Source organism: Oncorhynchus keta, chromosome 1, assembly GCF_023373465.1.
Source record: "Oncorhynchus keta strain PuntledgeMale-10-30-2019 chromosome 1, Oket_V2, whole genome shotgun sequence".
Classification (NCBI taxonomy): Eukaryota; Metazoa; Chordata; class Actinopteri; order Salmoniformes; family Salmonidae; genus Oncorhynchus; species Oncorhynchus keta.
In genome coordinates, this window is record NC_068421.1 from 39,839,114 (window position 1) to 39,853,446 (window position 14,333).

A 14,333-nucleotide genomic window follows, 5' to 3' on the forward strand; every position below is an offset into this window, starting at 1 on the left:
GAGAGAGAGAGAGAGAGAGAGAGAGAGAGAGAGAGAGAGAGAGAGAGAGAGAGAGAGAGAGAGAGGAAGAGGGAATGAGAGAGAGAGAGGGAGAGAGGGAATGAGAGAGAGAGAGAGAGAGAGGGTGAGAGAGAGAGAGAGAGAGAGAGAGAGAGAGAGTGTGTGTGTGTGTGTGTGTGTGTGTGTGTGTGTGTGTGTGTGTGTGTGTGTGTGTGTGTGTGTGTGTGTGTGTGTGTGTGTGTGTGTGTGTGTGTGTGTGTGTGTGTGTGTGTGTGCGTGTGTGTGTGTGCGCGTGTGCGCGTGTGTGCACGTGCGCTCGTGTACTTCCTTCCTTATTTCCAACTCGACTGAGGCAGCTACTGGAAACCATTTCGCAATTGTGGAGAGTACACTCCCATTGAGGGGAGAAAAATGTCATGAGAAAGTGAGAGAACAATTGAGAAACTAAGAAGAACCATTTGTATACGCCTAGTAAAAACACAGTAGTTTTTGCGCTAATAATGTTGGGTCCAGCTCCCTGAGGCACCAGGACATTGTGGTGGTGCTGCTCTATGGAACCCATCCTACTATTCTATGGGGAAGAAAGAAATGTACAACTGTCTGTTTCTCTCATGGACCTGTCTATGTTTTCTCCCGGGTAAGTCCAACTACTCTTGTTTAGGATTCCTGACAGTTGTGGTCAGAACCTTGGTTTTATAACCATATATGTAGGATGACCGACAAAGGACTGAAAGAGCTATCTAGGATGTCACTCGAGATCAGAAAAGGTAGGACAAGTAAACAAACAATCTTATCTAAATGTATGTATCATCTGCTTCCCTACAAAAGAGGTATCATGAGAGATATCTTCTCTCAATGAACTGTTTACTATACATTACTATACACGTACTATACATGTAGATTGCCATTGGGATATGAATGGATGTAGATGCTGCTCCTCTGTTCTCTCGTGAATGTTTTATGTTGTATTGATATTATATTTATGTGTTCACTTTTGTCAACTTTTGGTCCATCAGGTTATGATTCAGAGGAATGTGTGACTTCTGTCTTGGCAAAGAGAGGTTCTGTTGATGTACCAAAGGGGGGCACTCTTTCCCTATCCTGTGTTGTTCAGCATTGTGGAGATGATGGCTGGACAGGGGGATGGGGGCTGTCAACAGAGGGACAGTTCCTTCTCTTTCGTCTCACTCCAAGGCATCATCTCTCCAAAGTCACATTGACAACCAATAGTACCCGTCTGATCATGGACATCCTCAACGTCAACCAATCAGATCATGGAATGTACCAATGCCAGATCACCTGGGTTAAGGGATCCACCAGTGTTGGACATATGACATATGTGAACATCACTGCAGGTGAGTCTACATTGACTATTTGTTAATGTTTCATACAATGAATATACAGTATGTATTGCTCTGTAAGATTTTCCCCCAAAATGAGAATCAATCACAGAAAATGACCACTCGACATTCCCAGATGACAGGTAGACTGGTATGCATGTTCTCTGACTTCATTGATGTGCTGTACCTTTTCTCTGCAGCCATACCACCCACATCCGTGAGGAAGGTCTATTCCAGGGTGGCGGTGTATGTAAGTACCTGTTTGGTAATCACCCTGGTTTTGGGTCTGGCTTACCATATACGGTCAAAGGTCCCATCTCAGCCCCCACCAATACCACCGCCCAAGCCCCCACCACGCTCCCAAAGTGCACGCAAGGACAAGCCCCGTAAGACATCTCTTTCTTTATCGTTACAATTTCATAACGTCTTGCTGCAGTGTGTTGACATGCACATTTCTACTACAGCCTTGTACATGAACATGCGATCAATTTGTACAGTTGATCGTGTCTACAGCTTGTTTAAAGGCCAGTCTATTGCTAATTTGTGAAGTGCCCATTTAGGAATGTATTAAATCTAATTCTGACCCTGATATTTTCTTTGCAGCCACACCCAAGCCTAAACCAAAGATAGAGGTGAGTATTATTTGAATAATTGTTTCTGAATGCCCTTTTCCTTAACCTTTTTCTAGAATGCTTTCTCGGGCTAACCTGAGTGTCTGTTTTCTTGCAGTTGGTCTATGCAGCTCTTTCAAAGGACTGCCTTGAACAGCAGAATCCTAATCCTCAACGAAAAGCCGCACAGCTCACAGTCTACTCCTCTCCCCGCTTCTCCTGACTCACTGTTTAGTGTGGGATGGACAATGTATGGCCAGTCAGACTTTTATATTGTAGAGACCTCAACTCAACTCCTTCCCACTGGGCACACACTAGTTGAATCAACTTTGTCTCCACGAAAGTACGTTGAACCAACGTGGAATAAACGTTGCATTGACATCTGTGCCCAGTAGGCAGTGACCTCGTCAAATGGTTCGGATCTCTTGTCGTAAAGGCTAATGCGTTGAGTTGATAGTCGCTGGACCGAGGTTCGAGTCCTGGCCGAGGCTATCCCCTGAATTCACGTCAATATTCACCTCCGCATGTAACAGACTTGTGTTGATCGAGTGGTCACATTTCAGAGATCTGGAATGAATGACTTCAGATGCTTTCTGATTTTGTGTGTGCCATGCAGTAACTTCCATCCTCGCGCTCAGCGAGATCGTGGTGCCATGTGAAAATCATCTCTAAATATAATGTGTTCAGTGTTCTAAATTGTGTTTTATGCAACTGTCTTTTATTTGTTAACACTGTCATTATTATTTGTGGGAATTACTTTCTCTGCCGTGTGTTTGAATCAACAGACTAGAACTGATGTTCCATACCAAAATATTGCCACTGCTAAGAAAAGTTGAGCAAATTCTATTAAATGTAGCCCCCTCAAAACAATGTTCCATGTAAAGCAGACCTGGGTTCAGACACTATTTGAACTATTTCAAATACTTTGAGTGTTTGCTCTAGTCTGCCTGGGGGACCTGAGGGGCGGCTTTGCCATTTTTGAACTATTCTATTGGTCCATTATGCCAGGCAAGGTCAATCAAGCACATATACATTATTTAAGAGGATTTCAAATCATATCTGAACCCATGTCTAAAGCATGCTCTCTGCCTTTTATAATAAACAGACAACAACAATCAGATATGCCTCTGTTTCTTCCTGTGAGGTCACTGAATTAAGCAACACAACACAAATTGACACAAAATACCACATTTTATTTTACAATAAATTCTTAATGGCACATTACATAACGAAATATACATATTCATGTTTAGGCTTTTTTAAATGAACATTTCCTTTCATTTGACCTCTTTCATTACTTTAATCTGCAATTACATTTTTACATAACATCAATAGCAAAAGATAAAATCAATAAATTATGGCCTTATTAACAAAGAGGTGGCTGAGGGGCGCTTGTGGATGCCCTCTACAAACTAAAAGACTAGTTCCTATATAACTTTCTGGCCTGCTCAACTTTCTGAGTTTTTGTGTACCACATAACAGAACTCCAGTCACAAATACTCCAGCGATAAGAATGAACCTCATTACAGCTATAGTGCATGGATATTCTCCCAAACTCAAATATAGCTGACTGATTTGGTCACATCAATGGAGACCATGCAATTTCGATGTGTTCCTGGGTGAAGACATTCACACGTGATTGGTTTGTAATCATGTAGCTTGCAACAAGGTAAAGCCATCATATATTTTGGAACTACAATGCACTAATATTGTTTTGGGGTTTGTAAGATCAAAAGTTTTTTGCTGTTTGCTTCTACTTAAGACTGAAAAATGAACCACCAAAATCACAAGGCATTCAATCACAGTTCCAAAATCACTTTAAAATATTATATTGACAATTATTTATTTTTGGAGAACTGTTAGTGAGAGAAAAAAACCACTGTGAAATGACTTTAACTACTGAAAACGATTTCCATGGAGCAGACTGTGAGTTTCTCAGACATGCACCCTTTTAGAAGCAGACATGTTTTCAATTAACATTGATTCATTGGGTGAAATACAACTGGCTGTTTATATAAGGACATGTGAGAAGCAGACCTCGGTTCAAATGCTACATTAAACCTTTTCAAATACGTCCTTTGTGCTTGATTAAGCCTTGTCTGGTTTAATGGACACATACAATAGTCCCAAAACGGCAAAGCAGGCAGGCAAGAGCACACACTCAAAGTATTTGAAAGATTTCGAATAGTATTTGAACCCAGGTCTGGATTCATCAGACACCCACAGCTAAACGTAAACCACAATAAAACCTTATCCAAACTCTCTGCTCAACCTCTCACACAGTGAGAAGCACATGGAAAGTGAAAGGGTTTCAGATAGATTGTAAGGCGCGACTTTGGCTAAATTAAGCTTGTGACAGAGCGCAATGGCATTTTTCTTTTCGTGTGAGCAAATCTCCACAAATGGAGCACTTGATTTATGAGGGTCAAGTCCCTTCCTTCGGCAGCTTAAGACAAACCCGATCACTTCAATACTGTTTGATGATGATTGAGCCATATAGATAAATGCCGTATCTATCAATTCCATGTCGGAAACAGGAAGTAAACAACAATTCCAATTCCTTATTGTCCTAAATGTAATTCCTATAAGATTCAAAAATAAGTAGTTGAATTGAAATGGAACGGACCCCAACCCTAGAATCTATGCAGTATCTAAATACTGTATCTTTCTCTATTGCGGATTGATCCGTTCTATTGACCTGCATTGACTGTACTGTGTGTGAGGCCAGAGGGGAAGATGACCAGCATTTACAACAGGTGACTCAAAAAGAAGCAAAACTACTGCCGGAAGAACTCCTTGTAAGGCAATAGACTAACTGTCCCCAGACAGACAAACTGGGGCAAAGACAAGAGAGATATTTCCCATGGTGAAACAACATCCGTTTCTGAAGGCCAGTACCACAACTTACACCCTCCTGGACCCATATATGGAGATCGTAGCAGAAGAGGACCACAATGAACAATCGCTGTAATCTAAGAGATGAGTGCAGCGAAAAAGTGACCTATAACCACAGTTTCGTAAATCAATGACGATGAATGTTGTGAGGTTAAAGGCCCAGTGCAATCAAACACTAGCTTTTACTGTGTTCTATATATATTTCCACACTATGAGGTTGGAATAATACTGTGAAATTGTGAAAATGGTGATAATGCCATTTTAGTGTAAGAGCTGTTTGAAAAGCCCTGACATTTCTGCCTGTTCTGGTGGGATGGAGTTTTGGCCTTCCATTGGTGACATCACCACGCAGTACATTGGTTAATAGACCAATAAGAAAGAGAGTTCCCAACCTCTATGCCAATAAGGTTCAGTTTTCCCCTCCCCACTCCCAGATAGTCCTAGCAAAATTCTTGCTTGAGAAATGATCATTTGCTAAGGAGCTATTTCTGTTTCTTTTTGACCATTTGAAAACAATCTCAGTAAGGTACTTTATTGTTACCCAGAAATGATATTATATTGAGATAAAATGCCTGCATTGGACCTTTAAACCTTGCCTTGTTTAGTTGTTGTATGAGGTTAATGTTACAGATGAGAATTTCAGCAACACATGGCGCCTAGCCTCTCACTGTGAGCTATTTCTGTACCAGACACATCGAGAGAGAGAGAGAGAGAGAGAGAGAGAGAGAGAGAGAGAGAGAGATACTGAGAGGGCTCACATGATTCTCCCTCCTTTCCAGCTCAGTATCTGTCTGCGTGTGTGCTCTTATGCACTAGCTAATCCACTTAATTCCCTTTAGTCATGAAGTTCAGTACATTTTGTGATTCCAATGTGAATGCGTTGGTGATGTTGGGGATGTTCTTTGCTCCAACAGTGTTGTCCCTTTTTTGGAAAATCCAGATTTCTATTCGGACTGCAATAGAAAATAACATAAATGTCCCATTACAACAACAACATCATCATCATCAGCATCATCATCTCTATTCTAATGAGGGATCAAGCTGATAGGTTAAAGCAGGATCTCTAACTAGATAGTGTACTACAGACAAGAGATGAGGGATGCAGAGCAGACCCAGCAGTGAAGGGACTGTGATACAGGACCCAGCTCAGAGCAGACCCAGCAGTGAAGGGACTGTGATACAGGACCCAGCTCAGAGCAGACCCAGCAGTGAAGGGACTGTGATACAGGACCCAGCTCAGAGCAGACCCAGCAGTGATGGGACTGTGATACAGGACCCAGCTCAGAGCAGACCCAGCAGTGAATGGACTGTGATACAGGACCCAGCTCAGAGCAGACCCAGCAGTGAAGGGACTGTAATACAGGACCCAGCTCAGAGCAGACCCAGCAGTGATGGGACTGTGATACAGGACCCAGCTCAGAGCAGACCCAGCAGTGATGGGACTGTGATACAGGACCCAGCTCAGAGCAGACCCAGCAGTGAAGGGATTGTGATACAGGACCAAGCTACTGTCCCTGATGCTATATCCACCTATCATATCCCAATGTCTGGAGGAGAGCAGTGGGTCACTTCAAGACTGCATTCACTGAGCAGTGTGTTTATCACACATGCAGCACAGTAGACTAGGGTAGAGTAGAATAGAGTACAGTACAGTGTATAGTAAAGTATAGTATATAGTACAGTGCAGTACAGTATAATATAATACAGTATTGTACAGTCTTGGCCAAATGTTTTGAGAATGACACAAATATACATTTTCACAAAGTCTGCTGCCTCAGTTTGTAAGATGGCAATTTGCATATACTCCAGAATGTTATGAAGAGTGATCAGATGAAATGTAATTAATTGCAAAGTCCCTCTTTGCCATGCAAATGAACTGAATCCCCCAAAAACATTTCCACTGCATTTCAGCCCTGCCACAAAAAGGACCAGCTGACAACATTGATGTCAGTGATTCTCTCGTTAACACAGGTGTGAGTGTTGACGAGGACAAGGCTGGAGGTCACTCTGTCATGCCTATTGAGTTCGAATAACAGACTGGAAGCTTCCAAGGGAGGGTGGTGCTTGGAATCATTGTTCTTCCTCTGTCAACCATGGTTACCTGCAAGGAAACACGTGCCGTCATCGTTGCTTTGCACAAAAAAGGCTTCACAGGCAAGAATATTGCTGCCAGTAAGATTGCATCTCAATCAACCATTTATCAGATCATCAATAACTTCAAGGAGAGGGGTTCAATTGTTGTGAAGAAGGCTTCAGGGCACCAAAGAAAGTCTAGCAAGCGCCAGGACCGTCTCCTAAAGTTGATTCAGCTGCGGGATTGGGGCACCACCAGTACAGAGGTTGCTCAGGAATGGCAGCAGGCAGGTGTGAGTGCATCTGCACGCACAGTGAGGTAAAGACTTTTGGAGGATGGCCTGGTGTCAAGAAGGGCAGAAAAGAAGCCACTTCTCTCCAGGAAAAACATCAGGGACAGACTGATATTCTGCAAAAGGTACAGGGATTGGACTGCTAAGGATTGGAGTAAAGTCATTTTCTCTGATGAATCCCCTTTCCGATTGTTTGATGAATCCCCTTCCCGAAAGCTTCGGTCCTGTGTCATGCCAGCAGTAAAGCATCCTGAGACCATTAATGTGTGGGGTTGTTTCTCAGCCAAGGGAGTGGGCTCACTCACAATTTTGCCTAAGAACACAGCCATGAATAAAGAATGGTACCAACATATCCTCCGAGAACAACTTCTCCCAACCATCCAGGAACAGTTTGGTGATGAACAATGCCTTTTCCATCTTGATGGCAAAAGTGATAACTAGGTAACTAAGTGGCTCGGGGAACAAAACATCGGAAAATCCCATTGAGAACTTGTGGTCAATCCTCAAGAGGTGGGTGGACAAACAAAAACCCACAAATTCTGACAAACTCCAAGCATTGATTATGCAAGAATGGGCTGCCATCAGTCAGGATGTGGGCCAGAAGTTAATAGACAGCATACCAGGGTGGATTGCAGAGGTCTTGAAAAAGAAGGGTCAACACTGTAAATATTGTCTCTTTGCATCAACTTCATGTAATTGTCAACAAAAGCCTTTGACACTTATGAAATGCTTGTAATTATACTTCAGTATTCCATAGTAACATCTGACAAAAATATATAAAGACACTGAAGCAGCAAACTTTGTGGAAATGAATATGTGTCATTCTCAAAACATTTGGGCACGACGGTATAGTACAGTTCAGTATAGTACAGTATAGTACGGTACAGCACAGTGAGACATCACTTACAGTTGTGGCGTGACTCATCTTGTCAAAGCGGAACTTCAAGTTTGACCTGGGAGACATCTTACTCTTCACATCTGGAGGGAGAATAAGAGAAAGCCTCCGTTTACAGAGGAATACACACTCTTAAGATTGAGTGTCAATCACACATTGAGGATGAGAAAACATACTCGCGGACAATAAAGTAAGAAACACGTGTGCTTCCAGATTAGTTCATGTATAGAACGTCAACAAACCCACCATTGGAATCTACAGTGTAAGAGATGCATACAGAGGGCACAGAGACCTATATAACAGAGATGCTCGAGTGTTTAGTAACCCCGATGACTTGCAGAATGCCTAGAATTCAGCCCAAAGGGCTAACATGGTCTTGTGGTGTGCGGGAGACCCGGGTTTGGATCCCAGTCAATCACACCTAGGTGTTATGTAGTGTATCAGTGTTGGGTGTTTACCTGTGGGACTGCGACACATGATGAGGGGGGTGGCAGAGCCGTGGCTCTCCACGCTGAGGGAAGGGTAGGGGCTGAACACAGACGAGGAGGCTATGGACGGGTGGGTTCCCTGGGAGAGGAAGATGAAGAGGGAGAAGAGGAAGAGGGAAGGATGAAGAGGGAGAAGAGGAGGAGGAAGTTTAGGAAGAGCTGTCAGGGCGAGGGTAGTCATCCTTTTGTATCATTCTACTGTCACCACACACTACAGACTACAGACTACAGACTACACACTACATACTAGGGCTACTAACTCAAGGCCAATAGGCATCAACTGTAATTACTACAAATGGTTGGTTTTCAGCGCTGTGCTGCCGTTGTGCTCTTGAGCAAGGAACTTAACCCCCAAACTGCTCCAGAGGGGCACACAAATTCCAGCCTTCGGTTAACTGAGTTCTATTCAACAGCAAAACTGTAAACTGAGCTGTTAACTGTTGAACAACAGTTTTCTTTGTGTGTAAACACTGATCTGTGTGTGTTAATGTGTGTATGATACAATCATTCTCATCCTTCGCCAAGTGTTCGTGATTGACATCCAACGCAATACGATCCAAAGAGAGTGACAGAAACCATAACTGACTTAATCACCAGCTGTCATTGCATCATCTCAATTTATTCTCTCAGTACTGCCAAATTATCTCAAATCATTCCAACAGTGTCATTTGATGATGCCTTCATGCAGTTAACGATGAAACAAACCCATGGTCCTTATACAATTCATAATTTTGTGTCCCACAACTACTGAGCATCACAGGCCTGTGATCTGCCCAATTATGTTCCAGAAGCACCCTGCCAGTCCTGATCCAAATGCTATGGCCCACCCAAGCCCACCCTGCCCCCCTGTCTCCCAGCCCACTGCCTCATTGTTCTCCCTGCCTCCCTACTCCCTAACCCTCTGTCCATCCTACATACGCCACAAGCATAATGGCTCCAGGGCCTCCCCAGCCCCCTTGTCTCCCCAATGGCTGCAGGCCCTCACAGTGTCAAGCTCCTCCAGGGCCTCTCCCTCCCCGGTGGTGCTGCTGAAGCTGCTGGTGCTGGAGGAGGAGCGGGAGATGTTGGGTCTGCTGCTGCAGTCCTTCAGCTTGAGGAACGGCCTGGTGACAGGAGGTAGAGGAACAGCATTAGAGGAGCGGAGAAGAGAGGCGAGATGAGGACCAGGAGAGGGGACGGGAGGAGAGAGGACGGGAGGAGAGGAGAGAGGACAGGAGGAGAGGAGAGAGGACGGGAGGAGAGGAGAGAGGACGGGAGGAGAGGAGAGAGGACGGGAGGAGAGGAGAGAGGACGGGAGGAGAGGAGAGAGGACAGGAGGAGAGGAGAGAGGACAGGAGGAGAGGAGAGAGGACGGGAGGAGAGGAGAGAGGACGGGAGGAGAGGAGAGAGGACGGGGAGGAGAGGAGAGGAGAGGGGACGGGAGGAGAGGAGACGAGAGGGAAGGAGAGGAGAGGGGATGGGAGGAGAGGGAGAGGAGAGGAGAGAGGACAGGAGGAGAGGAGAGAGGACGGGAGGAGAGACGAGAGGACAGGAGGAGAGGAGAGAGGACGGGAGGAGAGGAGAGGGGACGGGAGGAGAGGAGAGAGGATGGGAGGAGAGGAGACGAGAGGAAAGGAGAGGAGACAGGACGGGAGGAGAGGAGAGAGGACGGGAGGAGAGGAGAGAGGACGGGAGGAGAGGAGACGAGAGGAGAGGGAAGGAGAGGAGAGGGGACGGGAGGAGAGGAGAGAGGACAGGAGGAGAGGAGAGAGGACGGGAGGAGAGGAGACAAGAGGGAAGGAGAGGAGAGAGGACGGCAGGAGAGGAGAGAGGACGGGAGGAGAGGAGATGAGAGAGGTCGGGAGGAGAGGAGAGAGGACGGGAGGAGAGGAGAGAGGACAGGAGGAGAGGAGAGAGGACGGGAGGAGAGGAGACGAGAGGGAAGGAGAGGAGAGGGGACGGGAGGAGAGGAGAGAGGACGGGAGGAGAGGAGAGAGGACGAGAGGAGAGGAGACGAGAGGGAAGGAGAGGAGACGGGACGGGACGAGAGGGAAGGAGAGGAGAGAGGACGGGAGGAGAGGAGAGAGGACGGGAGGAGAGGAGCGGGGACGGGAAGAGAGGAGAGGGGACAGGAGGAGAGGAGAGGTTTACAGAGCACATGCACACGTCATGCACACCTTGTGTGTTCATGTTCAATGTTTGTTTGTGGTTCTCACCTCTCCTTGTTGGGGCAGATCTCTGGCGAGCTGGGGTTGGACCACGTCTCTGACCTCCCTTCCTGTCCGAGCGGGCAGATGTCTGGGGTCTTTTGGTCACTGCAACAACATACGGACCAAGTTAGCAGATAGAACAAATAGACATTGACAAAACTAAAGCTTCAGTATTATGACCTGAATGCACAGCCTGGTCCCAGATCTGTTTGTGATGTTTTGCCAACTCCTGTGGACATTAACAAAACAGCACAAACAGACCTGGGACCAGGCTAAGGAAAGCCTACTGACCTGCGCGTGTGTCTGTCCGAGGGGCTCTCTGTGCTTGAGTGGAGTCGGGGGAAGAGGCCTGAACGACGCTTCACTGGACTCTTCAGGGGAGACTTGGCTGACAGCACTGGTGGCTGGAGAGAGACACCCAGTCAATAGCATTAACAAGCAGGCAATATACAGCATTAGGAGGCTGATAGAGCGTCATTAAGGCAGATTTGGGCTACATTGTGATCGACCAATACCCTTCACATATAAAACAGTTGAAATTACATCGGCACACTGATAATATTATTATTATTACATGGATGTGACTGTTTGCAAAAGTACATGTTGATATCATGACTCATTAGAGGACATTTTTGCAAAATGTGCAATTTACCAAGAGTATGTGCATGTCCAGTTTCATTTGTGTGAAAATATGACTTTATAACCTCTACCGCTCCTCCCCCTCTACCCTCTCCCCCCTGCTTACCGTGAAGGTACTCTTTGTGCACTCGGTGCTCTGTGGCAGCCCCCCTCCACTCAAGCTGGCCGGGACCCCCCCTCCCACCCCTGGACTCCGGTGACGGTGGGACCCCACCATGGTCTCCATGGAGTGACTCCGGACGCGCATGGCACGCTAGGGGACGGGGACAGAGACAGAGGAGGGGACAGAGGAGGGAGTGGGTTAGAAGGGAGCGGTGACGAAGTGAGAGACAAAAGAGGACAGAGGAATAGAAGGGAAATGAGTACAGTTGTACAGCTGAGACAAGCACAGGGCCCCTGGATGCAGAGCAAGTTGTGTGGTAAAGGTGCCTTGCTTAAGGGCCCAACAATAGAGGGAACGTCTTTAGGATGTGAACCCAGCAGCCCTCCAGTTGCCAGATCAGTTCACCCCATTTTTTTCCAGAGTGCACTTCTCCTACACAGAGGAATAAGGAGTGCAGTGCATGGATAGTGAGAGATATGACTGTAGTATTATCAGTGTTGGGGAGTAATGAACTACAGTATATGTAGTTCAACTAGTAGTTTAACTACATTTTGCAGTAGCTTGGTGGTTGTTGAACTAAGTTCTGATCTAGGTAGTGTTTTCAGTAGTGTTTTACTCGTGGAACTACATGTCACGGCCTGATCTGTTTCACCTGTCTTTGTGCTCGTCTCCACCCCCCTCCAGATGTCCCCCATCTTCCCCATCATCCCCTGTGTATTTATACCTGTGTCCTCTGTTTGTCTGTTGCCAGTTCGTTTTGTTCGTAGAACCCACCAGCGGTTTTCCCCTTGCTCCTGTCTTGCCTAACTTCCTGTTTTCTAGTTTATCCCAGCTTTGACCTTTCTGCCTGCCCTGACCCTGAGCCTGCCTGCCGTCCTGTACCTTTGCCCCACCTATCTGGATTACTGACCTCTGCCTGCCCTTGACCTCCCTTTTGCCTGCATTATGATAACGTGTCATCACCAGTCGGTCAGACTAAGGGAGACAGGGACGGTGTGTTTCAACGTTAGTCTAGAATGGCATTAAACAACAAACAAAATCACCTGAACAGTGTTTATTGAGTGTTTCAATGTTTGGAGATGCTTTCAACATGGGATATGCTTTGTTCTGAATCTCAATTAGTATAAAACAGTATCTGCGATGAAAGGTAATAAACAGTGACTGCTGTTGTAGTGATGAGCACAGCACCCCCAGTGGTTGAATGAGTGGCATGCAACACACACCTCCACACTGCCTGTGAACAGACAGTGAGACACCATATGGTCAGAGAGGGAGGGTAGGGGAGGGAGAGAGAGATGGAGAGACGGGTAAGGGGGTACGATGATTAATACCCCTTCATCTCAATCAACAGCAGCGTGGTTGGAGGGAGTGAAAGATTGAGAGAGAGCGAGAGAGAGAGAGAGAGAAAGAGAACAGCAGAGCAAGACAGAGAGAGAGAAAGGGAGAGAGAGCGATAGGAGGTAGAGAGATTGGAAAGAGAAGGAGAGAGCGAGAGAGAGAAAGAGAGAGGGGGCGAAAGAGAGATAGAGAGGGAGAGAGAGAGCGAGAGAGAGAGAGAGGAGGTAGAGAGAGAAGAGAGAGAAGGAGAGAGCGAGAGAGAGAAAGAGAGAGGGGGCGAAAGAGAGATAGAGAGGGAGAGAGAGAGCGAGAGAGAGAGAGAGGAGGTAGAGAGAGAAGAGAGAGAAGGAGAGAGAGAGAGAGGAGGTAGAGAGAGAAGGAGAGAGCGAGAGAGAGAGAGAGAGGAGGTAGAGAGAGAAGGAGAGAGCGAGAGAGAGAGAGAGAGAGAGGAGGTAGAGAGAGAAGGAGAGAGCGAGAGAGAGAAAGAGAAAAAGAGAGGTTCAGACATGGCGACGGATGATGAGGTAAAAATAATGGTGTAAAAGAGTCACCTTGAAGGACTCCAGCAGTCCCCCATGGCCCCCATTCTCCAGCTTGTCCTCCTCCCCAGCCTGGCCTTGCCCCAGAGTAACTTGGGTCTGTCTGTGGAGCTCATCGTGAAGGTTATCCAGCAGTGCAGCTCGCGTCCGCCCCTACAACACACGCACGCACAGACACATGCACACACAGATCCATAGAGACACACACAGATGTATACAGATGCACAGAGGCAAACACACACACACACATGCAAAAAAACAACACCACAATGTATCATTTAAGAAGCAGTAGTAGAGGGGATTGCGATAGATGAAAGAGATTGAACAGCACATCAAGGGTGTCGAGTCATCTGCACCTCTCACCTCTAGCTTGGCAAACTTGTCAGACTTGTAGCAGGCGTTCTCTGCATTGATCAGCTTTGTCAGGAGGAAGTCGCGGAACTCAGGACCCTGGGGAGAGACGAGAGCGGGAGGGGAGAGGTGACTTTCATCAGCACCATACTCATCATCATCTGGTCGTCTGGAGTCGATGGGATGGAAAGGACTGATACAGTCCCCTCAGAAAGTGTTCACACCCCTTTCCTTTGTCCACATTTTGTTGTGTTACAGCCTGAATTTAAAATGGATTCCATTTAGATTTTGTGTCACTGGCCTGTACACAAAAATCCCAGAGAGTGAAATGATGTTTTTATATTTAATTTCAAAATGAAAAGCTGAAATGTCTTGAGTTAATAAGTATTCAATCTCTTTGTTCTGGAAAGCCTAAATAAGTTCAGGAGTAAAAATGTGCTTAACAAATCAAATCAAATGTTATTTGTCACATGCACCGAATACAACAGGTGTACCATGAAATGCTTACTTACAAGCCCTTAACCAACAATGCAATTAAAGAAATAGAGTTTAGAAAATATTTACTAAATAAACTAAAGT

At 46.0% G+C, this 14,333-nt stretch overlaps 2 protein-coding genes across 9 annotated transcripts in view; one reads left to right on the top strand and one right to left on the bottom strand.

The window, feature by feature from the left end:
- Positions 1-351: 351 nt before the first annotated feature.
- LOC118374279 (uncharacterized) lies at positions 352-3,069 on the top strand. The gene is made up of 5 exons (XM_035760661.2): positions 352-637; positions 1,017-1,355; positions 1,541-1,726; positions 1,944-1,972; positions 2,070-3,069. Exons 1-5 carry the CDS (start codon positions 574-576, stop codon positions 2,172-2,174), a joined length of 723 nt encoding a protein of 240 aa, XP_035616554.1. The 5' UTR covers positions 352-573; the 3' UTR covers positions 2,175-3,069.
- Positions 3,070-3,123: 54 nt separating this feature from the next.
- The window catches only part of LOC118374284 (rap1 GTPase-activating protein 2-like), a 120,910-nt gene continuing 109,700 nt past the window's right edge, over positions 3,124-14,333 (bottom strand). For all 8 annotated transcript variants that reach the window (XM_052524491.1, XM_052524480.1, XM_052524502.1 and 5 more), the window contains 9 exons: positions 13,767-13,853; positions 13,416-13,556; positions 11,530-11,676; positions 11,076-11,188; positions 10,791-10,889; positions 9,581-9,698; positions 8,566-8,674; positions 8,120-8,190; positions 3,124-5,799 (listed from right to left, as the gene is read on the bottom strand). In XM_052524491.1, the coding sequence (XP_052380451.1) occupies positions 5,791-5,799; positions 8,120-8,190; positions 8,566-8,674; positions 9,581-9,698; positions 10,791-10,889; positions 11,076-11,188; positions 11,530-11,676; positions 13,416-13,556; positions 13,767-13,853 (894 nt within the window). In that variant the 3' untranslated portion in view covers positions 3,124-5,790. The remainder of the gene's footprint in view (positions 5,800-8,119; positions 8,191-8,565; positions 8,675-9,580; positions 9,699-10,790; positions 10,890-11,075; positions 11,189-11,529; positions 11,677-13,415; positions 13,557-13,766; positions 13,854-14,333) is intronic.